General features: G+C 38.8%; 1 protein-coding gene across 2 annotated transcripts; it reads right to left on the bottom strand.

Moving 5' to 3' along the window:
* Nucleotides 1-641: 641 nt before the first annotated feature.
* On the bottom strand, nt 642-25,376 carry LOC103476707 (ATP-binding cassette sub-family C member 4-like). 2 transcript variants are annotated; one of them, XM_008429221.3, is made up of 31 exons: nt 24,738-25,319; nt 23,142-23,252; nt 19,074-19,194; nt 17,911-18,135; nt 17,744-17,833; nt 17,502-17,665; nt 17,040-17,165; nt 15,003-15,252; nt 13,643-13,750; nt 13,469-13,558; nt 12,110-12,301; nt 11,784-11,878; nt 11,462-11,548; nt 11,008-11,104; nt 9,923-10,111; nt 9,422-9,559; nt 8,566-8,603; nt 8,374-8,483; nt 8,167-8,313; nt 7,848-7,927; nt 7,333-7,483; nt 7,133-7,252; nt 6,949-7,059; nt 6,512-6,612; nt 5,507-5,698; nt 5,119-5,274; nt 3,133-3,222; nt 2,884-3,056; nt 2,695-2,800; nt 1,862-1,996; nt 642-1,784 (listed from the first exon to the last, which is right to left on the bottom strand). In XM_008429221.3, exons 1-31 carry the CDS (start codon nt 24,812-24,814, stop codon nt 1,707-1,709), a joined length of 3,948 nt encoding a protein of 1,315 aa, XP_008427443.2. In that variant the 5' UTR covers nt 24,815-25,319; the 3' UTR covers nt 642-1,706. The 2 variants fall into 2 exon arrangements, with proteins under 2 accessions (XP_008427443.2, XP_081453577.1); XM_081597451.1 differs by lacking the exons at nt 642-1,784; nt 1,862-1,996; nt 2,695-2,800; nt 2,884-3,056 and having other exon boundaries at nt 3,133-3,245; nt 24,738-25,376.
* Between the last annotated feature and the right edge of the window lie 2,500 nt (nt 25,377-27,876).

The following is a 27,876-nucleotide window of genomic DNA, read 5'->3' as shown; positions in this document are numbered from 1 at the left end:
TTTTAATGGAAGTAACAATAGAGACCTACATACTCTTTAATATAAACAAGTTGTATGGCAGTCTACTTTATATGTGGTAACAACAAATAAATCATATAACGTTGAATAAGAGACACTGAGTGATATTTTTAGAGCTTAGAGACAATAACTTCATCTCCTCCTGTTATAAATGGAGTAACTGCTCAAATAAAAGAATCCTGTGATACGTAACAAACCGGCACCCCGAGAGTCTCCTGGACAAATGTGGTGGAAGAAACAGACGAGCTCTTCGATAGAGAAGCCGACATGTTGCCTTTACTGCAAACTTGTTTGTGTCATCCAGGAGTTTTGAATAAGTGTCCTTTATGTGGTTTGTCAGAACATTTCACATATTTTTATTTATTCATTTAAAACTTAAACATGTTGACAGAAACAGATATACTGTCTTTGGTTACTTTAGAGAAACATCAACTTCTATTTGTTTAGTTGGTTTTTTTAAATATCTACCATGTTGGTTGTTGATTATGTCAGTCGTGTGATGATAGAAATGCTTCAGTTTTTCAGATTTATCTCCTCACCTGAGTCCATAGTTTCTCTCCAAGGTCAAATTTCTCAGCATTTCTTCACAAATTAATTCAGCTACCAAACAAAAACACTAAACATCAAAGTTTTACAAACTCCACTTTATGAAAAATTGAACAGTTTACATTCACAGATAACAGTTTTCTTTCTTTCTTTCTTATAGGAATTAAATTAGCATTTGGCGAAATACACATGAAATCTGAAGACGAGCGACTCGTTTCATATGGGAACCGACAACGATAAACACTGAAAAGACAACAGAGACATTTATACAGGTTATTTCATCATTCTACTCTATCTACATACATTTTGGTTTTACTTTAAAATACATTTATTTAGATAAAACTAGACTGTAAAGTGTCACAAAAAGTTACTTCAATCAGTGAACGATGGGAGCTAATCTGAGCCGCCGCAGGGTTTCTATTGACCGGTCATTACAACTAAAAACTCATCCGTCTTTGGTCTATTTACTATTCTTTTCTCTACACATGCATTTTCATAAAACAGAAAATTTTAAAAAACTAATTTCTAAAAATGATGTAGTTCCTGATGTAGTTCATTTGAATTCGATGCATAATTTGGAAAGTTGAGTGGAAGGACAAACTGGCTCCAAAAATATTCATACCAGGTTCAGTCCTGATATAAAAAACATCAAGTGTCAATGAAAAGCTGTTTTTTTCCCTCTAATATTTTGTGCTCTGTGTAACATTACTTCATTATTTACTATTTATTTTCAATTACTTATCAAACTTTCTGAACTGTTTCTAATGTTTGCCACCGTTTATTTACACGTTTAGCTGAGGTAGTCGACCTTTTGTTTTCATCAGTCTGAGTTTCTTTTATTAAACTAGTGGAGCTACTGGTGTATTTAAATGAGCTGCACTGCTGCAGAGCTATCAGGTACATTTATAATTCTGAACATTTATGCCTGTTTAAAAAAATTAAAACATTTGAAATGAATCCAGACAGACTACACTAAACATCAGATTATCGGTGCATCGCGAGATCAAACCGTCTAAAGTGGCCGTCGTTCCTACGTTAAAAATATAAATATGACATTCATGTCTGTAAAAACTCTGCGTTTTGATTTTCTCCTTTTGAACTGAACAGTTCAGACATTTCTAACACATGCCTGAACGTCCACTTCACGTTTCATTTGGTTCTGGAGTGTTCTGCTCCGTTCTCGGGTCCTGGGAGTCGCTGGGTTGGGTTCGGTGTGCAGACTGTGGAAACATTGGTTCTGTTAACGGGAATGAAGAAGATTTACTCAGAGGTAGAAATAAAAACATTTCCTCCTCACCTGTCTGGCTGATTCCAGCAGGGCGGCCGCCTCGGCCTGGCCCGTCTGCTGGACCAGCTTGTACAGGGCGCCATCTTGGTTCTGAAGCAGAGCGAAGGGTCGGTCTAATTCCTGGATGCTGCCACCGTCAAGAACCTTCGGGCACAACGCAAGTCAAAGTTATTGAGGTATTGACGTATTGAGGCCTTAGTCCTCATGCCGGTGGTCGCAGGCTCGATTCCCAGCCTGGTGACATTTGTTACATGTCTTCCCTCTCTCTCTCATTACCCTCTTTCCTGTCAAACTACTTTAAATAAAGGCCACAAGAGCCAACAAAACCTTAAAAAAAAACAAATGAAACTTCACATTTTGTCGCCATCATCAACCAAATAAACATCAAGTATTTGTATTTGGGTCAATGTTCCACCGAGTCAAAAGCAAATCCAAACTGTGCTTCTTCATCTAGACTTAAAGGAACTCTGTGTTTCTACAAGTTTGTTCCAGATCTGTGGTGCCTAGAAGCTGAATGCTGCTTGTACATACATTTAAATTGTTCAGTGATTTATAAACTAACAACATATTTTAAAGTTTATTCCCTCAGTGGAAGGACTGTAGAACTGGGTGATCCGCTCTAACTTCCTGGTTTTAGTCAGAGCTCCAGCAGCAGCATCTGGATCAGATTCATCATTGCAGCAGACCTGAATTCACTTCAACCAAACTGAACATCAGGTTCACAGGTGAACCAGAGTTGGATTAGCACTTTCCCAGATGAACTGGAGCTGGACTCAAGTGGACCAAACGGGCCAGGTGTGAACAAACAAAGCAGAGAGCGATCAGCCAATCAGAAGCCTCACCAGGATGCGGTCGCTGTCTATGATGGTGTTGAGGCGGTGAGCGATGGTGAGAACGGTGCAGAACCTGAACTTTTCCCGGATGGTTTTCTGGATCAGCTCGTCTGTCCTGCAGCAACAAAAACATGTTTTATGATCTGACCTAACCTCCGTGTGTGTGTGTGTGTGTGTGTGGTTCTCTCCGTAGCGTACCGGGGGTCCACGTTGGCCGTGGCCTCGTCGATGATGAGGATGCGGTTCCTCCTCAGGACAGCCCTGGCCAGACACACCAGCTGCCTCTGACCCACGCTGAAGTTGGAGCCGGACTCGGCCAGAACCGTCTCCAGCTTCCCCGGCAGATCCTCGGCGACGGACTTCAGCTGGACCTGAGGGAAACATGGGCGTCGCTGACGGTCGTTGTGTGTGTGTTGCTAAAGTTGGTGAGTGTCTGTGAAGACTGGCCTCCTCCAGAGCTTTCCACAGCTCCTCGTCAGAGTGCTGGCCGAACGGATCCAGGTTCTTCCTCAGCGTGTCGGTAAACAACACCGGGTCCTTCAGGTGGGAGGGAAAACAAACTAAACTAAACCGTTAATGATCCTTTAAATGTCTGAGCTGAAATACCTGAACTCATGTGCAACACAATATCCATTATATGTCACTCTAAATTATTAATTTTGGTTTGTTTGTGTCCTTACTTTGCATTTATTGACTTTATTTAGTTTTAGATGTGGGCAGTAAAAGCAGCACAACTTCTACATATTTGACTCAAGTAAAAGTTAAAAGTAGACGTCCAAGAAATTATTTTACAGTAAAAAATAATTTGGTAAAAAGTTTACTCAAGTACTGAGTAACTGATCAAATTATCAATCACTTCATATTTAAAAAACACATCATCAGACGGACCAAAATATAAACCCAAGATTTTAAGGAAAAACATGCAAATTTTTCGTACGAGTAACAACAAATAACTAAATTAGGCAAAGTAATTTAATTATTATTTTTTTTTTTCCATTTAAACCTCATGAAGCTTTAACACAAACTGAAGGTGTTTCTCTGAGTCTGGTGAATTATTAGGTTAAAAACGGCTCAGGTACAATTAAAAAGTAAAAATACTCCTAAAAGTTTTTTCTCAATAACTTACTTGAGTAAATGCAACTAAAAAAGTCTGGCTTACAGTTTGATGCTTTTATTTTGAAATTTTGAAGGAAATACTTCTGGTTTAAGTGTTAACAAAAGGCAGATTAATGGCAAAAGACAGAACAGTAAAATATATCTTGTTGCTAGCAGCACTTTATTACAGCCACATGCTACATTAATTAAATAAATAAGTAGAAACTTTAAATATTGTGTAACTTAAACTGTGTATTTATGCTAAATTTAAAGTAACCTTTAGATTGTCACCATTATTTTTAAGCTGCACATGTAACGTTTTTGGTTTACGTCGTGTTTTTCTGTGCACATCCTCAGACTTTAAACCTGAATGTGTAGAGGAATATAATTATATTAATAGTTAAAAATCATGTTGCTGGTTGATTCACATTAAGATGTTTTGACAAAAAAGAAATGTACTGGGTCAAACGAACTGGGTCAATCGGACCTAGAAGTCAGGAAGGAATCAGATTGGAGAGATGTGGAATAAACAATCGCTAAAGAGGGAAAAGTTAAGTTGTTGTGCAAGAAACTTCTGGCAAACGTCTTTCCCTGCTTGCGTGCGAGAAAGTCGGCCAGGAATGGAGAAGAATCTCTGGACAGATAAAGAACCAACAACTTGACTAATTGTCCTTCTGATGAAGTCAAAACCCCAAAATCTCAGAACTTCCAACACATCCAGTGTAAGACGGAGCCAGAATTGCTGCTCAAGCGAGGTCCAGTAACGCCATTGGCCAAAGATTCCCAATACACAACAGAAGACAACTGTATAAAAACCGATGTCAGCAGTAAGAGACGAAACATTTTGGATTCTGAGACAATAAAAATGAGACAATGAAAATGAGATGTGTGAATCCGCAGATGTGCATTAAATGTCTTCCTGTTAATCTGTGAGCAGAGAGAATGGAGTTTGTGTATCATTTCTTTATTTATGTATTTCATGAGTTTAACACCTTTAATTTTCTCCATAAATGTTCTCCAGTTCCACTCAAGTCAAAGAAAATGGCGACAAATAAAAACAGCAACACTGAATTTAAAAAGTCAGATTTTAAATAGACTAAAGCAGCACTGACAATAATTCACAGAGCAACTGAGGACGACGACGCTTGGCGGTAAATCTTTGACCGGCTGAACATACCGTGTGTGTGTGTGTGTGTGTGTTTGGGTCGTGACCTGGAGAGCCTGGCCCAAAGTCCGACTCCAAGCTGCTCCCGGTCAAACTGTGATCTCTGCCTTCAGTACTGGGTTGATCCTGGGTAACAGAACCACTGGACCAGGCCGCGCTCCGTTTCCGCTCACCTGAGGAATGATGGACATCTTCTGGCGCAGGTCGTGCAGGCCGAGGTCAGAGGTCAAAACGCCGTCGATGTAGATTTTTCCCTGGGGTTCTGCCAGGCGGAACAGAGCCGAGATCAGGGAGCTTTTCCCGGCTCCGGTTCTTCCGACGATCCCCAACTGAAATAAAATCATTTGGAAAAACAAACTGGGATTTAAAGTTGATCCCCAAATCAGTGTGAACAGGAAGGAAAGAGTCAAATAAAACCTGAAAGTGTTGGATAAGGTTGTATTTTTCTGAACGGCTTACATGTCAAAAAATAATTAACTATCAACAATTACCAAGAACCGACTGATATGAAACGTTTATGTGATCAATAAGAGGAATGAGGGAGTTTCTGGAAAATAAAACCTTTTCACTCGGTTTAATTGCAGCCCTGATGTCTTTCAGGACCAGCGGACCGTCTGCGGTGTAGGAGAAGCTGACTGTGTCAAAGGTCACAGCCCCATCGCTCGGCCAATCGGGAGGAGGACGCTTCTCCGTTTCCCATGGTGCTTCGCTCTCCAGCTCCGTGTACTCCACCACTCGCTCCACCGAAGTCATCTGGAAATGTGACAAACGTCTTTAAATCAAAGCGCAGCTGAAAGCTGTAAGCGTCCAGTTAATCTGGTAAATGTCAGATTAACTAAGTGAGAAAAGAAATACATTTTCATGCAGGTTTCTGATGTTCACAGTTCCATCACATTTTAATGAATAAAAACAAGTTTTCATTCAACAAGCAGAAGACAAAACCAAACCTGCATCAACGCAGAGATCGTAAAAATATGTTTTTATGACGGATCACAGAAACGTCACAGAGAATCTCAAGGAAAATCTGGAGTCACTTCTCTATATACATGTGATAAATGCAAAACAAGATCCTTGAAAAAGTTTTCAGATTGTTTCCCACCAGAGTCTAGAAGTCAAACGGATGAAAACGTGATGGCAGTGGCAGCATCATGCTCTGGGACTAGTTCTTTCTGTTATTTAGAAACAATTATTCAGGTTTTCTGTTTCCTTTTGAAAACTGAGTCAAATGTAAAACAAAACACAAAAATCTTCATGATGAGCCAAACGACATCCGATAAAATATGCTGAAGGTTTTCGATTTAATTTGACACGATGTGGAAAAGCTGAAGAGACTTGGATTTGCTTTGTGTGTCATAAATATCCAAAGATTTATGATCTTTTGTCGCGGCTGCAGCACAGAGACTCTGCTGCTGAATCCTGAGACACTGGAACAAACCAGCAGGTTTAAATAAACTGGTAAACACTGGGACGCAAACTGGGAAGCTTCAACATTTAGTTTGCTGTCAGATTCTGATATTTCCTTTTGGCCTCAACAGCATTGTGGATCTTTAAAGGCTCATTACGTACCATGTTCTCCACCTCTGCACTTTGTCTCACAGTCCACTGAAAGTTTCCCACCAGGGTCACGGCGTAGGTCAGAACCAGCCCCACCTGCCCGGCCTCCAGGCCTGTGAACCATGACGACGGTTTTCAATTCTCAAAATGATCAAATTAAAAATCATTTCATGTTTAAAAATGTCAAAATATTAAATTGATTGGAGATTTTGATATTTTAAGGACCACAGCAACAAAAAATGTTGTAGATCAGTTTCTTATGAAAGTTTAACAAAAACTCCAACTATGGATATTCTTACGGTTTGAAGCTTTTATTTTGAAGGGAAAACTTCTCGATTAAGTGCTAAAGGGCAGCTTAATGACAAAAGACAGGACAGAAATTTGAACGAAGCTCAACAATTCTGAGGACCTGAACTGGTTTGAACCGGTTTCTGATTCCCAAACCTCACCGTCTCTGAACAGGATGCAGCCAAACGCCGTGAAAGTGATGAATATGGAACAAATGCTGTCGAGCCGCAAAGCGAACCATCTGGAGGTCATCAGGAACAGAAACCAGGCCTCTGGAGCAGAAAAACTAGAATCAAACCTGACTTTCTGACGCAGCTGCAGGTTTACAGGTGAGGCGTTATGGACCTGAATGCAGGTCCTGGTAGGAGTCAAAGGTTTTCCTCAGCCTCTCCTCGGCTCCGAACGCTCGGATCGTCCACAGACCCTGAAGAGACGACGACAGGTGGGAGAAGACGGGACTGCGAGCTGCAGGAATTACATCAACACCACTGGTCAATATTTCACTCATTTCCATTTTTGGCATTTGTTTCGGTTGGTGGCCGTACTTGTCGACTCGAGTCGCTTGATGTCCCGAGACGTGTGCAGGTAGTAGCGCCTCAGGTAAAGGAAGAAGAGGAGCAGAGGGACGACGGGGACGAGGATGAGAGGGATGACGGAGGCGGCCACCGCCACGACGCCGACGTTCTGCAGGAACAGCTGGGAGGAAAACAGACGGTGAGGTTTTAAAAAACAAACACGTCCGACTGCATTTCACTATTTACCTTCATCATCTTGTTTTTATTGAAGCACAATTTAAGAACAGTTAGCAGAGCCAAATGTCTGATTACTATTGGATTTGCACGAGTTTTTGAAAGAAACTTAAATTTGAGGGTTTAATCATAAATTATCATTTAGGGCAAACAGACGTCTACAAATGATAAAAAAAAAAATTATATTTTTTTCTTTTTAAATGTTTTAGTCATGTATCCTTGTAGACTGATTTTAGAAAATTTTATTCATGTCTAATATTTAATATACAACATTAATGACAAGTTTTATTAAGTATTGATTAAGTTTTCACCTGGTAAAAATCCACAAAGGTTATGGGCAGCATGGAGTCCATTTGGCCGATGTCCTTAGAAAACCTGTTGAGAATTCGTCCTAAAGCAAAAGAAAACAATAGATGATGAGTTTTTATCCATGCAGCATATCTATGAAACATCATTACAAAAATACTAAATATTACCAATTAGTTTTTATCTTATTACAGTTTAAATAAGAGAAAATTACCTAACCAGTAACTTTTGAGCAACATATATTATCTTAGCTCAATAGTTCAATAAGTTATTTGCACAAAGGTACTCGGCATTATTGGTTGTGTTTGCGGTGTGACGGCTCACCGATGGGGTTGACGTCGAAGAAGTGAACATGAGAGCGAAGGACGGCGTTGAACATGTTGTTGTGAAGAGTCTGGGCCGATTTCACCAAACCGTGGAAGATGAGTAAACTCCGGACAAAACCAAACACCACGGCGGCCGCGGTGAGACCTGCGGCGAGGTTAGCGTCAGCGCGTTGCCGTGGTTACGCCCGCGGAAGGTGAGGCTCACCTGAGTAAACGCCGAGGTAGAAGGGAAGATGAAGCTCTGTGGGCGTGGCGTTGGCGCCATTTCTGATGCTGACGACGGGAGCCGAGCTGTTGGAGACGTCGGCTCTCGCCCTGGGAGCGACGCAGAAAAAATACAATTAAAATCACGACGTGCTGCGGCGGCTCGCAGCAGAAACGTTACGGCGGCGCTCACCAGTAAACCAGCCACCAGTCCTGCAGGATGTACGCAACCTGTGGGAGGTCAACAAGGTCACCAGGTAATTATTACTATTATTATGTTTTATTAAGTAATATAAATACATTAAAGGATGAAAATGAATAATTCAATTCCTTCCTTGAATGAGCAAAGGATCCATCTGCTGCATGTGAAAAGCTCTGCTTCACTTATCAATAAGGTGTATGGATGATCTATTGATTGTTTTCTGGATTAACCGATTAGTTATAAAGTGTAGAAGAGGATTAGGTCACTGAAAAATGAAGAATTCAAACTTTTTTCCTTCATATTTCTGACATTTTTCTCATAAATCTGATTTTAATCTCATAATTCTGAGGAAAAACTCACTTATTTTATTTTTAAGTGGCCCTAATCCTTTTCTGTAAAAAAGGTGGAGATTTTATTTATTTATTTATTTTCCATACTTTAATCCAGGTGAAGCTAAAACTGCCACTTGACTTCTGGGTAAAACACATTTACAGATAAACGTTTTTATTTTTATGTGAAATACAAAGTGTTTTGTCTTCATTGCAGCTCTGAGTGTTTTTGCTCCTTCAGTGAATTTATCTTTCTGGAGTCTCCAGTTAATGATTAACTGATTACTAAATTAGTTGACGATTATTCCAATAATCAATTCATTATGATTAATCGTTTCAGTACTTGTCTTATTCACAAACTAAACTTGATTTGTCATATAAGACTAACTTACTCCTTCAGTTTTCACTCCAGGTCTCAAGGTTTATCCAGGCTCACATAGATCCATAGAAACTAAACCTCCACAATGAATTTTTCACCAATCAGGAACCAGGTTTAGCATCACTATGACGACACAAACCTCAGCTATGATGCTGATGAGAACGATGAGCAGCAGAACCAGAGAGTTGCAGCCGGCAGTGAAGTACTTCAGGTAAATGTGGCTGTCGACGTTTCCTTCTGCTCGACTCTCTTCTGCGAGCATTGGAGCCGCTTCCACCTGCGCAGCAACAAAAGATGCAACCACCAATTATCAAATTAATCAAACTGCAGCGCTGTGACTAATCACAGTTAATACCAAACTTTGAAAACTTGACGTATAAATATCAAAGCTCCTCCTCCTGCAGCACCCCAACCAATTAAAATGCCAAAAAATATCAGAGTACACTACCACACTATTTAAAAGCATCGACGCTGTTGCCTAGGTAACCCTAGGTCAAATATTAATCTGTGTTAAATCAAATTAATGCAGATTAATCACATGCGTTGAATCATAGACGGTCTTGTTTTAGTAACAAAGTTACATGACAAACTAATTTTCCAGTATAAAAGGATCAAAATATCATTTTTTAAATATACCCACAGGAAGTTGGTCTGAGTCTCCGGTGTCAGCTGGCAGGAGGCTGCTGTGGGAACTGTGGGAGAAGTTGGTCCACTGACTGTGCAGAGACAGTTTATCGGAGTCCTGCTCCTCGTCTTTCCTCAGCAGTGAAACCACGTCCAGGCCGGAGCGCTGCAGCTCCCCGTAGCTCCCCTGACCCATGATGTGGCCCTGCAGGCCACCAAGATGTTTCATATTTTATTTCATATTTCCTCTTGCATGTTATTGTTTCCATCCAGATATTTCACGCATTCTTCTGAAACCAGTGCTATGCGCCACAGCAAAGGGAGAAGTAACAGTAGAAGAACAACTCAAAACCGCTTTTTTTTTATTGATCTCTGTGTCGGCTACACGCAGACTCGTTGCCATAGCAACCGACAACAGCGACTCTATATTTCAGGATTTAACACCAAAAATCACTGAAATATTTCCCACACAAAGAACAGAACATTCAGTCTGTTCAAGTTTTAAGTTTATAGGCTTTATGTGTGATTATTAATAAGTAGCTAATCTGGTAGATTAGCTGCTGCTGCTATTAGCTAATCTAACACAGAGGTAGATTAGCTGCTGCTATTAGCTAATCTAACACAGAGGTAGATTAGTTGCTGCTATTAGCTAATCTAACACAGAGGTAGATTAGCTGCTGCTATTAGCTAATCTAACACAGTGGTGCTCTACTGATGATTTCTCACAGTTGGTGTTTTTATTTTGTGACTAAACCAAAGCACCAAATTCCACACCACATCTACATGCTAAGGTTGTCACAGTCAAGCTAGCATAAATAATCCCTACTTCCCTCTCCTTCCATATTTTTTTCTCTTAGTTAAAACTTTTTCCTGACCTTGTTGTTTAGTTGTCATAGTGTTGACAATTAGCAGCAAAGCACTGCGACCCTTTCTGTTTTATATGCATACATTTGAGATTTAACGTGTTATGTTGACAATGCAACAGCTAAAACCAATGCTAGCCAACGTTAGGCAACAGCTTTCTGCCCTCCAGCAGGAGGTTGGGTGCGTCTCGCTGAAATGGATCCATACAAAAAAGAGCAGCAGTTTCTCCACACTTACTTCCCTGAGGACCAGAATCTTGTCTGCGGCCTTCAGATACTGCAGCTGGTGCGTGACCAGCACACGACATTTGTTCTGCAGCAGCCCGCAGATGCACCTGAACATCGACAGACAACCAATTAAACAGCGATTTAGAGAAATGAGCCAAGGCGTATTTATTTCCCCCTGAAGGGGCGAAGGAGCGTGGCAGCCAGAAACAAACACAGACAAGTAATAATCTGGTCCTCCGGCTTTTTCTGTTCCTCTGTTGTAACAAGTCAACATAAAAAAAGCTGAAACTCAGTTATAAAACCACTAAAAAGGCTTTTAATACAGAAACATCAAACATCTATCAGTGATTTGTTAACAGATCATCTACTGTTCATTTTGAGTTTTAATAACTTATTTCTTACATATGAAACTTGGATGTTATTCTAAAGAATTAATGATTAACAACAGAGAAATTTCCACTCACTGTTCAAAAAGATGCTTTCCAACTTCTGCATCGACGGCACTTAAAGGATCGTCCAGCAGGTAGATGTCTGCTTCCTGGTACACAGCTCTGAAAACACAGCTTGGTTTTAATTACTCAATCATGTCAGCTGACATTTAAATGTATAAAAATACCTACAAATATTTGGGTCAGAATCATTTACAGAGAAATGAGAAGTGAAATGTCCAGACGTCCTAATAGGAAATGAGGCAATTTATGGTTTCTGTGTGAAACTAAATGCAAAATTGTCTGACAGTCTTTATTTCTTCATGAAACTTGATGATGTCGGCGACTGTCTCCACACCTGGCCAGGTTGAGGCGAGCTTTCTGTCCTCCGCTCAGCGTGGCTCCTCTGTCCCCGATCAGAGTCAGATCTCCATCAGGAAAAAGCTCCAGATCCTAAAAAGCAACAAGATTTAAAAAATAAAAAGGTTTGAGCTGCAAGACGGACAAAGATCTTTAATAGAGTTCTGTTCAGTTAGTTTGATATAGAAATAAATGTCTAGAGAAGCAACTTGTTGACTAAACAAAACAGATTCAAAGAATAAATAAATTCCTACACACTTCACATCTACATAGTGTTAACATAAAACCCTGTTACACTCATGAAGACGTGTGAAGGCGTCTCACCTTCTTCAGGGCGCAGGCGCGCAGGACTTCCTCGTACTTCTTCGGGTTCAGCTCTCTCCCAAACAGGATGTTGCTGCGGATGGTTCCGGGGAAAACCCAGGGCTGCTGGGAGGCGTAGGCCAGCTGACCTCTGACCTCCAGCACGCCCGCGTCGCGCGGCAGCTCTCCCAGGATGGCGCTCAGCAACGAAGACTGAGGCAGGAAGAAAACGTTGGCAACAGGAAGGCGGGACAGTTTGACCAAGTAACTCAGGGGCGTTTAAACTTTCTGTCACCTGAGCCAAAAACAGGCAAGTAAAGGAATCCACTTTTTAAATAATATTTGATAGGGATGTTTTGGTATTATCATTTTGTTGTTACTTTAGTTCATATTTCAGTCTAATGTTAGTCAGTTTAAAGTGTTCTCTTCTTTAAACTGTATGTGTGAACTGATCTGGGGGTCACAGCTGCCTGTTATCTTTATGTGAAACAGTTTGACCGAGATTTGAACCGGGCTCAGATCATGGGACAGATGTTAAATTGTTTTACGACCTTTGCTGTGTTTGGGTACAATGTTTTACGACCTCTGCTGTTTCCTCTGCTGTCTATCTTGCCTATCCTCCCTCTTTGAAGTTTGAAAATAAAAGACAAGCTCTACCCAAAGATCTTCAGAATGCTCTGTGAACGGCTCGGAGGAGCAGTTGACAGAGTATTTTCCTTTTGCAAAAGTTTAGTCATAAAATTCATATACGTTGTCTGTGGTTCTTTTATGTAGGTTCTAGGAAAATACCTATCAATATTTATTTATTTTTATATTTATTGTAGATCCAAAACTTAAAATGGATTTTATCAAATGTGGGCCATAATAAATAAAATAAAATGATAAAATGGCAGAGTAAATGTCAATTTCACCAAAAAACTCAGAAATTTAGAGATTAGTCTCAGAAAAATGTTGATGTTTTTGATGTATTTTTGACATTTTCAGAGTGTTTTGCTGTAAATTGACTCCTTTTCTCTCGACAATGGTCTTAATGCACTGTAGTGAATTTTGCATGTTTGCTGTATTAAAGAAATGCATCCAGTTTTCTGTTTCTTTTAGGGTCGATTGAATACATTTATTTTAATTTGAGTCACTTTTGGTAAATTTAGTAAAGTTTAATAAAGAATGAAACCTGATTTTGATGCAGCAAAGTTCACTTTTCAGTAAGTCTCTTGGTTTTACCTTTTGTTGAAGTTTAGCTATAAAAAGACAAATACTTTTGTCAGAAAGTTAGAACTCTCCATCTGCATGTAGGGTCAAATTTGGATCATATTTTAATTGCAGTTGGGGGCCGAACAAAACCAGTCCAATGGTCTCACCTCTGACCTCCCCGTTACTGACCTTTCCAGCCCCTACGGGTCCAATCACAGCTAAAAGCTGATGCGGTTTCACTGAGACAGAAATGTTCTGCAGAGACGGAGAGTCCAGAGTCTGGAAGATCCAACAACAAGAGATGAAATTCTTTCCTCCAAACATTTTCCAAAAGCACTAACTCCCTGTGGACAATAATCCAACCTTGTCCCAGCAGCAGCTCAGCTTCTCCATCGCCACGGCGCTTTCCTTCATTTCCTCCAGGTGCAGTTCAAAGGTTCTTCGCTCCACTTCTTGCAACGTCAGGAAATTCTGGAAGGAAGTTAATAAACAAAAGATTTTCAGAAATAACAAAACGCAGGTGACATTTTGTCCTCCAGTCTTTTATTCCTGCTTCTTAAGGAAATCACTGAAACCAGAAGCTGTGTCTGTTTTTGTTGTGCAGCCATGTTCAGTTTTACCCATATAAATTATACTGGACGATAAATTATCCCAGAAGTTATTACAATAAACGATAATATTGTTGTTTTGAGATCATTTTCAAGTAACATAATGATAATAAAGCAAGAACAGATTGTCAAAGATTAATAAACGTTCAATTCTAATGAACGTTTTAACACTGGAACTGGAAGAGATTTCAAATATGCAAAATAAACAAACAAGACAGCAAATAAAATGAATTATGATAAACAAAGTTTTTCTTCAAGAAACATAGTAAGGTGAGACCAAAAACTTTTATCATCCAGTTTTTGGTAGAAAAAGAGAAAAATATTAAATCATGCAAATGGAAATAACTGAGTTGGTTTTAATTTATTGAGACAGGTTTGATAATATTTCTAACTAAAGAACAAATCAATTCTTTTACTGCTTTAAACATTGTTTTACTGTTATATTAACACAATTTCCTGATGTGTTAATAAGTAAATAAAATGTTTTTTCACCAAACATGATTAAAGGAAGTCTCTATTCAGAAACGCCTCGTTTCTTTGTGCTCATTTATGAAACAAATCTTATGTTCCACTAAATCCAGTCATGTGACTGCAGAGGCCAATGAAATCCAGCCGGGTCATCAGCAGGTTCAAGCTTTGTGTTGGGACCCCAACACCCGAATGTTGAGTCTTAAAAGTATCTTTATTTAAGATATTACAGCACAATATGTCTGGTTTGCAGCTGCTTCCAGTTCTTAGTGGAGATGAAAATTGTGTTCATTAATTTTCACTGTTAAATGCAGAAATGAACTTTTACTGCCTGAATTTATTTCCAAACCCATTAATATCCATTAATGTGGATAGCACAAGCTGCTGCACCCAAAACAGACATAAATGCAAGTACTTAATCTGAAAATATGCTAATTTTAGCATGATTAGGTATAAAATCAGTGTTTCTAATATGTATGTGTAGAATATGCATCAATCATGGGTGACTTTTATATGGGTGATATAAAAGTCACCCATGCTGCTCAGATCCTGAATGGACAGATTTTTGCATGTTTTGATCAACCTACTGCTGTATTTAACCACTAAATTAGATTTTTAATCCAGTTTGTAGTAGAGTTGAACTTCACCTTAATCCTATGAACGCTCACTATGGTCTCTGACATCTTTTCGATGGCGAGAGGGAAGAACAGCGTGACGGTGAGCTTAATGGTGCCATAGAGCGACACGGTGACGAACACGCTGCTGGCCGTGATGGCGTTCCCCAGCAGAGCGAAGGCGGCGAACGTCACGAAAACCGTGATCTTGCTACTGGCGAAGAAGGAAGCCATGTTGAGTCCGCGCAGGTAGGAGCTCTTCAAAACCTGGCAGATTTCTTTCCTGGAAATAAAAAACAGTCTGATGTGATTCTACAGGCTTCAGTTTTCAGCTTCACCCAGGGCTGTTTGTCAGGAATAAGATCAGGACAAACTTCTGTACATTTCAAACCTAAATCTGCTTTAAAGCGCAGATCTAAGGACAGATTTATTCTCCCTCCCTGGAGCCTCCAATCTCAAACAGATCGTATCTGGTCTGTAGAGGAAGAGCTTTGATGAGATAAAACTCACTGAAAGGCTTCCATCAATGCCAAAATGAGCATTTATGACTTTAGTATGAGGGAATGTTTTGCTTTTTTTCTTGGAATGGAAGTTAAGGGAACTTTTAAAAGTTGGCTGTCATCATATTTGTAGTTTGATCAAACATCTAAAAACTGATTTTTTTTCTCCTTTGCTCAGGAGAAAGTCTCTAAATCCAGTTTCCTGAAATAACTTCCAGCTAAAACCTGATAAATGATCAATTAAGTCTGTTTTAATATCCTAATGAAAGAGTTTAAAATGGCAGATTTCTTTTCAGGTTTTCCGCTTGTCAAATCATCCACTGGTTGAGATTCCTGAGGATAAATGGAAACGATTTGTTGCTGCAGAAGCTTCTTTACGATATCGAATCTTAAGCTACGAGAAACAAACTGAAGATTTCCTCAGGCAACGTCTGACGAGATCTAAAGGGTGAAGTGAAACGAAACAAGGAGGAACGTTCAGCATTCCTGACCTACTTTTACCTCCAGTGAACACAAAGTGAAATTCCTCTCAAGTATTAAATTCATTATTTTTGTTTCTGAGTGGCAGCTTCACAGGGGTTTGATGTGTTACTGCAGATGAAATTGCATTCAGACACAATGAAAAAAATAAGAAATTTTAGTTTTGTGCAAGAATTTCACAGGTTCAAAGGTTAAAGGAGAGGTAAAAGGTCAAACGTCAGAAGCAACAATGGAGGATTCCAGATAATCTGAGTTTCATAAAACGAGTTAATCTGTTAATCATTAATTCATGTTAGAGAAAATGAGTTCATGAGGTCAAAGTTGAGGCTCTGCACCGATGAGGTTTTACACGTGAACTGATTTAGGAGACGATTGGAAAAAAACAGAGCAACAAAAATCTGAACTATAGATTAAATAAATTATTCCAACATTGAAACATGGAGCAAAATGAATTAGTTTTTATCGCCTTCCTAAAAAAAGGTATTTTGTAATTTTTTTGAAAAAAGTGAATTAGTCTAAAACTAAAAAATAACTTTTTTTATTGGTGATAATGTTGAATCTTTCATTTAAGATATTTAATTCACGCTGTTTATTACCTCCTTAAACTGAGATTATGGCGTAGCTATACCTTTAAATTCAGATTAAATTCAGAATCAGAACTCCTTTTAATGTCATTGTGCAAGAATAAAGCAACAAAAAATTAAAAAGAAGCTCTTCTTGAAGGAACTGAGACGTTTAATTTAATAAACTAAATTAAATTAATTAATAAATATCTGGTTTTAGATGGATTTGCTGTGAACAACTCTTGAGTAGAAACTGTTTTTTGTCTTTAAACTCCAGTTAAAAACATAAAAATATTTAAATCTTTCAAGACTAAAACATTGTATCATAGCACTAAAGCTCATTTTGTTTGACTATAATCATATTTATATAATCTGTTTTCATTAGAACGTCTAATAACATTTATAAATCCATTTTTATGTGTGAAGAGGCAAAAGGAGGAGATCATTTCTTAATTCCTCACTGACAACAGTTAAACTAATTTCTCCGAAAGCCTCCGTTCACCGTGAGACACGAGGTTAATTTTTACCGTCGGACTTCAGCGATGAGAGCCGACAGCGGTTTCTCCCAGGCGTACATCTTGATGATCCTGATGCCAGACACCACTTCGCTCATGATGCGGATCCGGCTGTCGGTGAGGACGGCCGTTCTGCTCCTGCAGAAACACGAAGCGCTTCAGGTTCCTCAGAAAGAAATGCTTCCATCGCAAATGTGGAAGAAGAAAACTTCTGTTTGCATCTCAAGATGCTTCTTTGTTTCCAGGAATCCACTCCTGTTCAGTGCCAACATGTAAAATAATGACTCGTTATTAAACAGCAAAACAAACCAGATTGACAACATCTGAATGGGAAGAACCTCAAAGCGAGTTTGTCCAGGTTCAATGCCCAGGATTTAACACGGCACATGTCACAACCAAATAAAAGTAAACCAAAGCCCAAACTATTAAAATCACTTTTTATAGACATGAAGAGTGAGTGTTCCTGTTTCTCACCTGAAGATGCCAAACAGTTTTCCGAACCACGTCTGGACCGGCATCATGAGGGCGACGGCGGCCACGCCGGCCAGACAGGAAGGGCCGATTTCAGACCACAGGAAAACGACAATGACCAGCGCCTGAAGCGGTCCGACCCACAGGTAGTGCAGGTTCAGGATGATCTACAGAGACGGCCAAAACCAGTGAGCGTAAACAGAATTCACATTGGACAGCTGAGCTAAGCATTAGCATTAGCTTACCTCGTCAAAGCGGTTTACGTCATTAGAAAGGAGGTTGACGATTTGCCCGGTGGTTGTTCGTCCCATCGACTCGCTGCTGAGACGCAGAGCCTGGAGGGAGAAATGTTCCTGTCATGGAACAATTTAATCCAGTATTTCTGTGCAGACTGTCTAAATATTTCACTGACCTTCTGGTAGATCATGTGACACATGGCCACTCGAATCCTCATGCCAATTCGGAGAACCTGGTAGTAGTAAAGATGTTGGAGGATCGTCAGTGCGAAGGTGGAGACGGACATGGCGGCAGCAAAGCCGTACGCTGCGTAAAGACCAGCAGCATCGTCTGGGTTGTACTTCTCAAAATACTCAATTATTTTCCCCAGAAGAAGAGGCTGGACAACCTTAATGGCTTCCTGGAAGAGAAAGAAAGAAACTGTTAGTTTTAAACATGCAAACATTTGACGATAAAAAGGAAAAACATTTAAATTTTAAGAAAGGAGTTGTGATAATATCACAATTTATTTAAATTGGATTTTAACATCAAACAACCCTTTTTAATACAAAATAAACATGATTTATTTGTTTTAAGGGTGACAAGTTTATCCAAACTAAAGTGGACAAAGTGAAAAAATAACTACAACACCTGCTGAACGCATCAGAGGCGTAGCTGTGAAATGGTTCAAATTTGACGATTAACTCTAGATGCATCTGTTTTCACAGCCTTGTGTCTATAAAACTAGATCCACTTAATGAAATAAACATTTATTTAGAAACATGTTCCACCCAATCAGCAGATTTTTCCATTTCTGATCCACCGAACGTTTGGATTCACCTCCTCTTCATCAAACGGCTGAACTGCCTCCTTCATTTGATTGAGTGTTTTTTATAGTAGCGTCTGTGTTTCTGTTCCTAAGTCAAGTTTTAGAAAAGTCCAGTTTGAGTCCAGTTAAGGTAACTAAAGTACATTTAGTTGCGTCTTATCAAACCAAATGTTTGGCGTATCGACTGAATATGAAAGCGTTAGAAGCCATTTTTTCTTACATATTCTCATCAGAGCGGCGTTTAAAAGCTGCTTTCTGTTTTTACTCAGCTTATCTTAGTCTGACAAAAAAGTTGGTTTTATGATCTAAAACCTGTAAGTGTGACAACATGTTTCTAAAGTTTAGAACCAGACAATAAATGACAATTTAATTTAGCTACTTTATGCAACTAAAATAAATAAATAATCTGTTTCTGATCAAACATTTTAAAGTGAATCTACGATTTAGGACAAAAATATAATTTAAGGTGTAAATATAAATCCAGAAGTGATTTAATTATCAATCAAATATAAATAACTTTCAGAACATACCAGTGAGAAAACATACAGCCCAGCTAAAGCGTAGGATTTCCCATAGGCCTTAATGAGAACCCGGGTCAGTTTTGGGTCCCGGAGCTCCTTTGTTGCACTTCTTACTTCTTGGGTCCAAATTCTAGGAGAAAACAAATGGATTTATTCTTTATTAAAACAAATAAGTCTCCAACGAAAGCATTTCATGTTTATTTATTAGGCTTGAGTGAGTAAATGTGAGTTTATTTGCTGACTCAGTGTCAAACAGTAAACCTGGTAAATCTTTACTCAGAGCAGGTCAAACACTAACATAGCAGCATCTAATCAGACTGGTGAATGATACAACATTTTACTGTTTCAAATAACCTCTTCAAGATGGCAACACAAGATAGAAATACAATTTATTGTCTCACAAATGGGAAATTTAGGAAAACTTTTTTTTTTCATATTTCATATTTCTGATTGGCTGCCAGTTAAATTTATTAATCTGTTTTAATTGTTAAGCCAGAAATGGAAAAGTTTGACCAGAAAACACTGAAGTTGCACACTCTGAATGAGTACATCTCAACTTTATCACTCACACAAGCTAAAGTGGTTGAATATCATATAACCATCTTTATCATGTAAAGCACTTTGAACTTCTTTGTTGCTGAAATGTGCTATACAAATAAACTTGACTGGAGATTCACCTCAAATGCCTTTAAGAACAAACAAACTCCATATCACCAGACTTATGAGATCATGTTTGGTACAGTAACTTCACTCCATCACCACTTCATGATACTGCCTCTCTTGGCTTGTACATATACTGTCAAAAATAAGTTAATTTCTCCAACTATGGTATTTCTATTAATAATAGAGACACTAATACAGATGCTAACCAGTTCTCATATCACCAAGATAAGGCCTGTGGCTTAGGTTAGCTTGTTCTCAGTTATCTCTGGACTTAACCGGGGCTACCCAATGTCGGGTATCCATTTGGGGCTACCCAACGTTGGTGATGTTGTCCATGGTGTCAGGAACTGGATCACAACAATCACAGCCATTGACAGGAACCCTCCTCTCTGTTTGGGAGTCTCAAGGTCTCGATGACTATGTGCTTTTGTTGGTACTCTTTATCCATGATCCTCTCTGTGCCCAGGAGAGGTCGTAGTAAGGCTAAATTGAGGTCAAAGTTGAAGGGCAGCAATTGTCTCATTGGGAAGAATTCAACATCTCCAAATGAAGGTATTGGAGGAGAACCACTTCTCTTCCATTCAAAGTCCCTGGCAACAGGAATCATAGACTTCAGGCAATTGATTACAATGGTTCAAGTCCTAGGAGCCTCTTGATGGAAGTTCTCCAAGAATGTCTCACCTGTATGAAACTTCTGGGTAAACCCAGGACATGCTGGAGGTATGATAAATCTATTCTGGTCTGGCATGTTCAAGTGAGAAGGAATGTCAGGGTTTCTGTCCTGAATTTGTTCCCAACTAAGCAAAAGATAATAGACTGAACTCAAATCCACTGAGGCTTGAACTCCCTTTAACTAAACCAAAGTGTCTACAAGTTACTGCCTACACAGCATATTTCCTATTCAATTGACAAACCACTCTTCATTAATCTACAAGAAAAATTACATCACTCTCAATCATCGGCTGTCAAAATGTAAAAACGCCTGTCAGACATAAAAATGTAAATGTAGGAATGTAAAGGCAAGAACCAACAACTGCCAAGGCTCATTGGTCCCAAAGACAATATTCCAAATATATTGTGGTCTTTCAGACTATATAAACTTGTGTCTTCTCCTATAAACAAATAATTGTTCTGGTTTTCTTTCTTCAAAGTTTTTTGTACGCACTAAATGAAGGTTGAAATGTTTGATGCCATATTAGCTGTTGAGTGTTTGGAGGTTTCTCTGGGCAGTGCAGATTCTCACCTTAGGGTGAACCTGTGGTGTCAGCCAATCCTGACAGCATTGGGTTTTTCTGCTTAATTAGTGCATTAAATAATAGAGCTAATCTTTAGCTCGACTTGCAGTCCAAAGTCTGACAGAACATCAAGCTCCAGAAATTCAGCTCACTGTTGATGCCTACATGGATCCCAAATGTTTTTGTGAGGTACAACTCTTGATCAAACCCAGACAAGAAAACAAGGCAAAGAAGCTGCTGTGCTAATTTCACAGCTCACTAAATTATTAAATCCTTTTGAACTTTCACATTTCCTCAAGTAAAATAAATACACTTCCACACATTTTATTAGGATTTGATGTGACAGATCAACACAAAAATAATTGAGGTACCAGTAACAGGCGATAGACACGTGATCAGTATCAATAGATAATACATAACTCTCACAACGCGCTAAGCTAGGTTGGTGGAGTCAACTAACTCTTTGGTTACCTAGCAACCCATTAATTCTTTGGTTACCTAGCAACAACCTGCTAAGTAACATGTGCAGCAGGAGTTTCAGGTTTTGCTACTGTGCCTAATAACTACGTTGTGGAGTGAAATCTGGACAAAACAGGAAAGGTGATGCCACCAGTATAGCTCCCTTTCAGCTGTTTACAACAAAAAAAACAATCAATATTAACTATTGATCTCTATTGACTCTTAATTGACTATTTGTTCTCTCTTGACCTCCTCAGATAAAGGATTTAACAGAACAAGTTGCTGTTTTATAAGCTAATCCTATTTAAACTTCTTGTTATCTTTCTCCCTGACCCGTCTGATCTGCTCCTTGGTCTCGTGATTCCATTTGTTTTCTCAAAAAATAACTAATGTGTTACCAGAACAGCTCAGCTTTCACACAGGGCGAATTAGAAACAGGCCCTCAATTGGACCCATCAGCTAATCTGCTTGTTCTCTATATTTAGGCCAAATGGACAGATTTAAATAAGCAAAAATATTAGTGCTTTACTTTAAACTGATACAATAAACTGCTTCTTAATTATGTCACATGGGGGATAAATGATTAATCTCACAGGGCATAACAACAGTAGAGTTTAACAGACTCTTATTATAGAAATAGTGCTTCAGGAATCATGACCTTAGAAAAGCACCACAGAGATCAGATCTACTTAAGAAGGAGAAATATCGACTCATCTCTTCCCCTGAACAAGCTGCCGATAAAAATCCTAAAAGTCTGACTGGACATGAGTGCTTTGACTTTCTGTGTTGCAAGAAAACATTTCCAGGGAAAACTTTTGCCGCAATCAAAGTGTGTAATAGTAAGTGGGCAAAACATATTACTAGGTTTTGTTCAGACAAAAGATGAACACAAACAATATTAAAATCCATCAAGAAAAAAGATTTTATGATCCCTAAACAAGCAAACAATCATCTGTTGTACATTGGTAAGAAGTTGGTCATTATTCTGATGCTATAGGTTCAGTTATTATATTGTTATTATTATTAAGTGTCTGTAGATTTTCTTGTCTTGTTATGAAAGTCAGCTTGTTTATATAATATAAATTCTTTATTGGTTCTTTTGAAAAGGCACATAAATATTACAACACATCTTAATTACACATTTTTGATAATTAGTGCATCGGTAAGTAACAAATTTCATTAAATTGAGATAAGAGATAGGATTAAATAAGTGTTCACTTCTTCCTTCTGCTTTTCATACAGAAAAATAAGATATGCACATGTTTTCTTGTTTTTAAAAATTAAGTAAATAAATCAAAAAACAACATTAATAAGTATACGAATAAGTAGAGTGATGATAGACAATCATTTTAATCCAAATGAAACATTCAAGACTTTAATTGAGATGAAATTTTAGGTCACTTTTAACTGAAAGTTGTCAAATATTTCCCTTCTTATTTTAACGGTGAGTTAAAACACACACTAGAAGCAACAAATAAAAATTTTAATCAAAATTGACCTGAGCTGCAAATAGTAAAAGATTTCAAAAAACAGACTTTTACCAAATGTGGATCAACTTTCAGAGCCTCAGGACGGTTTGAACGGTGAAACTAATCCAGATTAAACCTGACCGGATCGTCCAGATCAGGTGGAAACTCCCATTCTGCTCCCATTCTGGACCCGTCCAAACATCTCCACTCAGTCGTTTATGTTCATCAGTAAAGTAACCAGGTCTGTTTACCTCTGCAGGTTTTCTCCCAGGTTTTCTGAGCCGTCCTCTGGCAGAACGCCGTACATGTCGCTCTCGTTGAGTCGCTGTTTGTTACCGCGGTGCATCAGCGGCGTCAACCAACTGAAACAGAACCGCAAAGAGTCCAAATCAACCCAGCAGCACCGAAACAACCACAGCTGTTCATACGGCTGCAACTAACCTTTATATTAGCTATCAATTATTCTATTAGTCTTAATTCTGAAGATTTTTCATTTAACCTGTTAAGTTTTTGTTATACAGTATTAGAAATAAACAAACAAATTCCTCTTTTTAAATAAAAAAATAAAAAATGTTATTGCCTAAAATGTGATAAAAACTTGAACTATGCCACTTTTTTTTACAGTTTCAGATCAATTACAGGTCAAAAAAAATTTTTTTGAGTCATTTTATCCCAGTTAACGATTAATCAATTACTAAATTAGTTGACTGTTATTCCAATAATCTCCAAACATGGAGAAGCAACTTTCAGCTTCTATGCACCACAAATCTGGAACAAAGTTCCAGAAAACTGCAAAACTGCTGAAACACTGAGTTCCTTTAACTCTGGTCAGAACTGCCTTTGATTGACAATAAATGGAATATTGATCAAGATATTTGATGTTTACTGTGGATTTTAATGTTCTTATTTAACAAAATGTTACGTTTGTTATTGGTTTTCACAATTGTTGAGTTATTTTTTATGAAATATGCTCTGCATAAAAATTTGTTTGACTGACTTAATTAATAATTTCATCCCAATTAATCAGATGAATTGTTTCAGATCCAGTTTTTTGTGGATCCTGAGAGGAAAACTCAAGTTATGAGTTTACACCCAGCCTAGGAAACTTATAAGTGTCTAAACTTTCATCAAATTAAAACGATAAGTTTTAGACTTTAAACTCAAGAAAAATTGGGTTATGCGGCAAAACAATAATTGAAAGCAAGATTTAAAAAATATTATGGAACCAAAAGTTTTTCTAAGAAACGAAGCAAAAAATAATAATAATATAGACTAAGTAGCAACTATGAGAACAGTAGAGTAAAATGAAAAAAGCTAAAAAACGAACAAACAAAAGTGGACAAAATATAAGTTTTTCTGCAAGAGTTTGTAAAAATTCCTCTACAGAAAAGCAGAGGAAATTTCTCTTAAATACGTAAATAAAATTTAACCTCATCTTAGCCTGATATTACAATTTACCAGAATATACTCAGAAAAAAAGCACAAAAATTGGTGCCATTTTTTAAATAGATCAAATTAAGTTAAATTAATAAATATTTAAAAGTGCTATGTATGCAATAATGTCTTACAAAGCACGTTTAACCACAACGTGGTTAGGAAACGTCTTATAAATTCGCATATTATGACCCGTCATGTACAGACGGAACATTCAGCGCAGCTGTCAGTCCCACAGTCTTGTTTTCATTTTGAATATTTTTAGCGGCGGGGTGAGAAAAAGTTATTCACAAAGTTTCAAAAGACTTCAGAACTGCAGAACCAAACCTGATCAGCACCGACCCCCGGTTCGTTTGCAGTAATAACAACAACAGTAACAGAAACATTTCCTGGCGCCGCGCCGCTTCTCTTACCAGAGGAACAGCTTTGAGAGCAGGCTGGCGGTGGCCAGCGGGTTCCTCCTCCTGCCTCCCTTCTCCGGGTTCTCCATGCTCGGACTGTCATCGGCTCAGGCGGCTGCGCTCCTGTCAGACCCTGGAGCAAATCGCTGACAGGACACGCAGGCGGAGACTCAGCCTATAGGCTCGCTGCAGCTGCGCCTTTGCAGTCAGCTGGTGCGCAAACGGCGCAGCGCAAACACGAGGAAAGCTGGAAGGGAAAGTGAGATTGTTCACCTCGGATAATCGGCTTCACTTTCGGTTGTTTTTACCGAGGCGAACTACGGAGTCTGGGTTCGTGTTTACATATTTCTGATCATGTGACCCGAGTCCAGCCAATGACTGCGGTCGTGACGATCACATGAGAAACGATTCGCCGCGTTTGAGTTTTTAAAACGCGACTTCAGGCTCAGAATAGGAATATTTTACACAGATAGAGCAGCCAAACAACGTCCTCAAGTAAAACCAGCACCACGTCAACATATTTTTACTCAAGTAAGAAGAAACCATCCAAAAGTATTTGGTAGAAAGTCTACCCAAGAACCCTAACTGATTAAATTATCATTTAAAAATTACGTAATCAGACAGACCGAAATATGAAGCTAAGAGGAAATGTTGGTATTTCAAGGAGAAAAATGACAATAATTCATAGCAGTAATAATAGATGTTATAAATGTTTACGTTTTGCTGAGATAGTTCAATTTGATTGATCGATTGATACTGTATCAATGAAACAAAAATGCTTTATAAAAGCATAAAGCTGCAACTGAAACAACCTAATCAATTTTATCACTTTTGATTTCAGGTTTCCAATATCCAAATGGGATCAAAGCTTCTTTTAGCAGATGTGATTGAAGTCAGTTTAGTTTTAATCTCATTACTCTAACAATCGGTTAAAGAAGCACCTAAACAACCACTCACATTGGATATTCAGTTACAACTCACAAAGATAACCGCAAAAATTATGTGTTGACACTGATAAACTCTTCCTTCCAGCCTCCTGGAGTCGATCAGGTAGATTTTACTCATCAAAGCTGTTTGTCTCTCTTTCCCTTTTAGAACAGTAACTAACAGCCATGCTACAAATCTGGTATTTCAAAACTCGTAGTTTTAATTTACTTCTTATTTTACAATAAAATCAGGAGGTAGAAAACATGTTTACAGTGTAAGGCTGATATATTTAGAACAAGAGTTAACTTTACAACATTGGCAGCAAACGAAAAGCTCTTGTACTAAAACGCAGAGATAATTTATCTTAGGTTTGCATTCATTTTACTAAAACCAGCTGACCAAACGTGCTAGAGCACCACTGGGACAACCTAGCAACCCCAGTTGCAGAGCTAGCAACCCCTAGCTCTGCTGGGGTTGCTAGGTGACAGGCTAGGCTCTGCTGGGGTTGCTAGGAAACGGGCAGTGCCTTCTGATGAGACTAAAACATGAATGCTGACAAAAATCCTTTGTTTTAAGTGCTTCATCCCTGTGTAGCACGTTTTTTAGAGCCACACATTACACTCTTTATTATTCGTGCTAAAATCCTATAGTTGTATGATAATGTAATGTTGCTTGCAGCCAAAAAATAACAAAAAAAAAAAAACATACTTGGACCTTTTCTATTTTCAGCTGAGAAAGCTGATTGTTCTCCACATCTGCAGGGAGACATTACATCCTGTCCCATCATAAACTTCCCTAAATACCTGGCTCACACGCCATCAAAGCTTCAGCTGAACGAATCTCCACTTCTGGACTTTGTAATCTCACCTTGTAAATCTGAGGTCCTGTATAGAATCCCATAGTAAGAGAGTCAGATTGATGATGCTCACAGATGCAATGTGTTAAATATCTGAACCTGAATGAAGGCATTAATAAACTTTACACTAGATATGTGTAATAAACTGAAAAGACACACAGGATCTGAAATGAAATGTATCCACATTACTTTGGTTCTGGTTGCAAAACTGTTCTGCAAAGTCAACTCCTGAGAATAAAATGACAGGACTGCATCAGTCAATTGTTACATCACCACAGGTTGTTCATATCGCCCTGACTGCTTCAGCTGTGCAAATACCTGCAACCCGACATGAGGAAGCCAGGAGTGATTACAGCAGATGTGTTGTGACATCTGGAGCTCTGTGAGGTCTGATGTAACGTGACTTTAAGGCAAGAGGACGTCTTAATGGGCTCAAACTGAAATACCTGCAGTGCAGGTTCTGTCCTAACAAGTTATTAGATATGAGACGATCCCTGGACGCTGCACTCCTCCAGAAAAACGTCTCCTCAAGCTGAAAAACAAAGATTTCAAGAGAACGGTTTAGTTTCTTAATTCCTGTCATTACCAGGTGAATCACACTTACTTTATTTAAAACCACTTCTTACACTTTAATTGAGGGAGTTTATTAAGTTATTCCTTTGTTTTATTTGTATTACATGTCCACCCACTAGGAGCACTGTTATGCCAGGAGCATATGTAATGGGTTTGTGTTCTTCGTTTCTCTGTGCACGTCTGTGCGTAGGATGCACATGGCGGAATAAAGCTGAGTAAAGAAACTAGTTGTTTCTATTATTTAACATTGGTAGCAGAGGATGGTTAGTAACTACAGAGTTCCGCCAACGTTTGAGGAAGGAAAGCCTTATGAAAGCTGGAAGAATGAAGTCAACATTTGGACGAGAGTTACAGATTTGGAGTCGAAAAAGCAAGCGCTGGCTGTCGCCCTGGCCCTGTCTGGAAGAGCGCGGGACACGGCGATGGAAATTCCGGTAGATGATCTAAATAAAGACACTGGAATGACAACGTTGTTCGCTAAACTAGATGACTTGTTCTTAAAAGAGGAAAAGGACAGGATCTATGAAGCATACTCAAATTTTGATCGGATTATAAAAGAAGTTAACATGTCGATGGCGGACTATATTATTGATTTCGAGCAGCGTTACTCACGGATGAAGAAATTCAACATGGAGCTGCCTGACCCAGTTTTGGCTTTTAGACACCGCGTGTTTGGATAGAACGGACAGACAGTTGGCTTTAACGGCATGCCCAGATGTAACATTTGCTTCAATGAAGTCCGCTTTGAAGAGAATATTTGGGGGGGGGGAAAGGTGCGGCAGCAGAAGGCATTAG

The sequence above is a fragment of the Poecilia reticulata genome, chromosome 2 (genome assembly GCF_904066995.2).
Source record: "Poecilia reticulata chromosome 2, P_reticulata-male-v2, whole genome shotgun sequence".
NCBI lineage: Eukaryota > Metazoa > Chordata > Actinopteri > Cyprinodontiformes > Poeciliidae > Poecilia > Poecilia reticulata.
This window is presented reverse-complemented; position numbering and strand designations above follow the sequence as displayed.

What these genes read in the sequence shown, in the direction of transcription:
- LOC103476707 (XM_008429221.3), bottom strand. Translation starts at nt 24,814, where the DNA reads ATGGAGAACCCGGAGAAGGGAGGCAGGAGGAGGAACCCGCTGGCCACC. An exon ending in AAACTGTTTGGCATCTTCAG is followed by an intron (nt 17,166 to 17,501) that starts GTGAGAAACAGG and finishes GTGTTTCTGCAG; the next exon opens with GAGCAGAACGGCCGTCCTCA. An exon ending in GCTCGCCTCAACCTGGCCAG is followed by an intron (nt 11,549 to 11,783) that starts GTGTGGAGACAG and finishes CTGTGTTTTCAG; the next exon opens with AGCTGTGTACCAGGAAGCAG.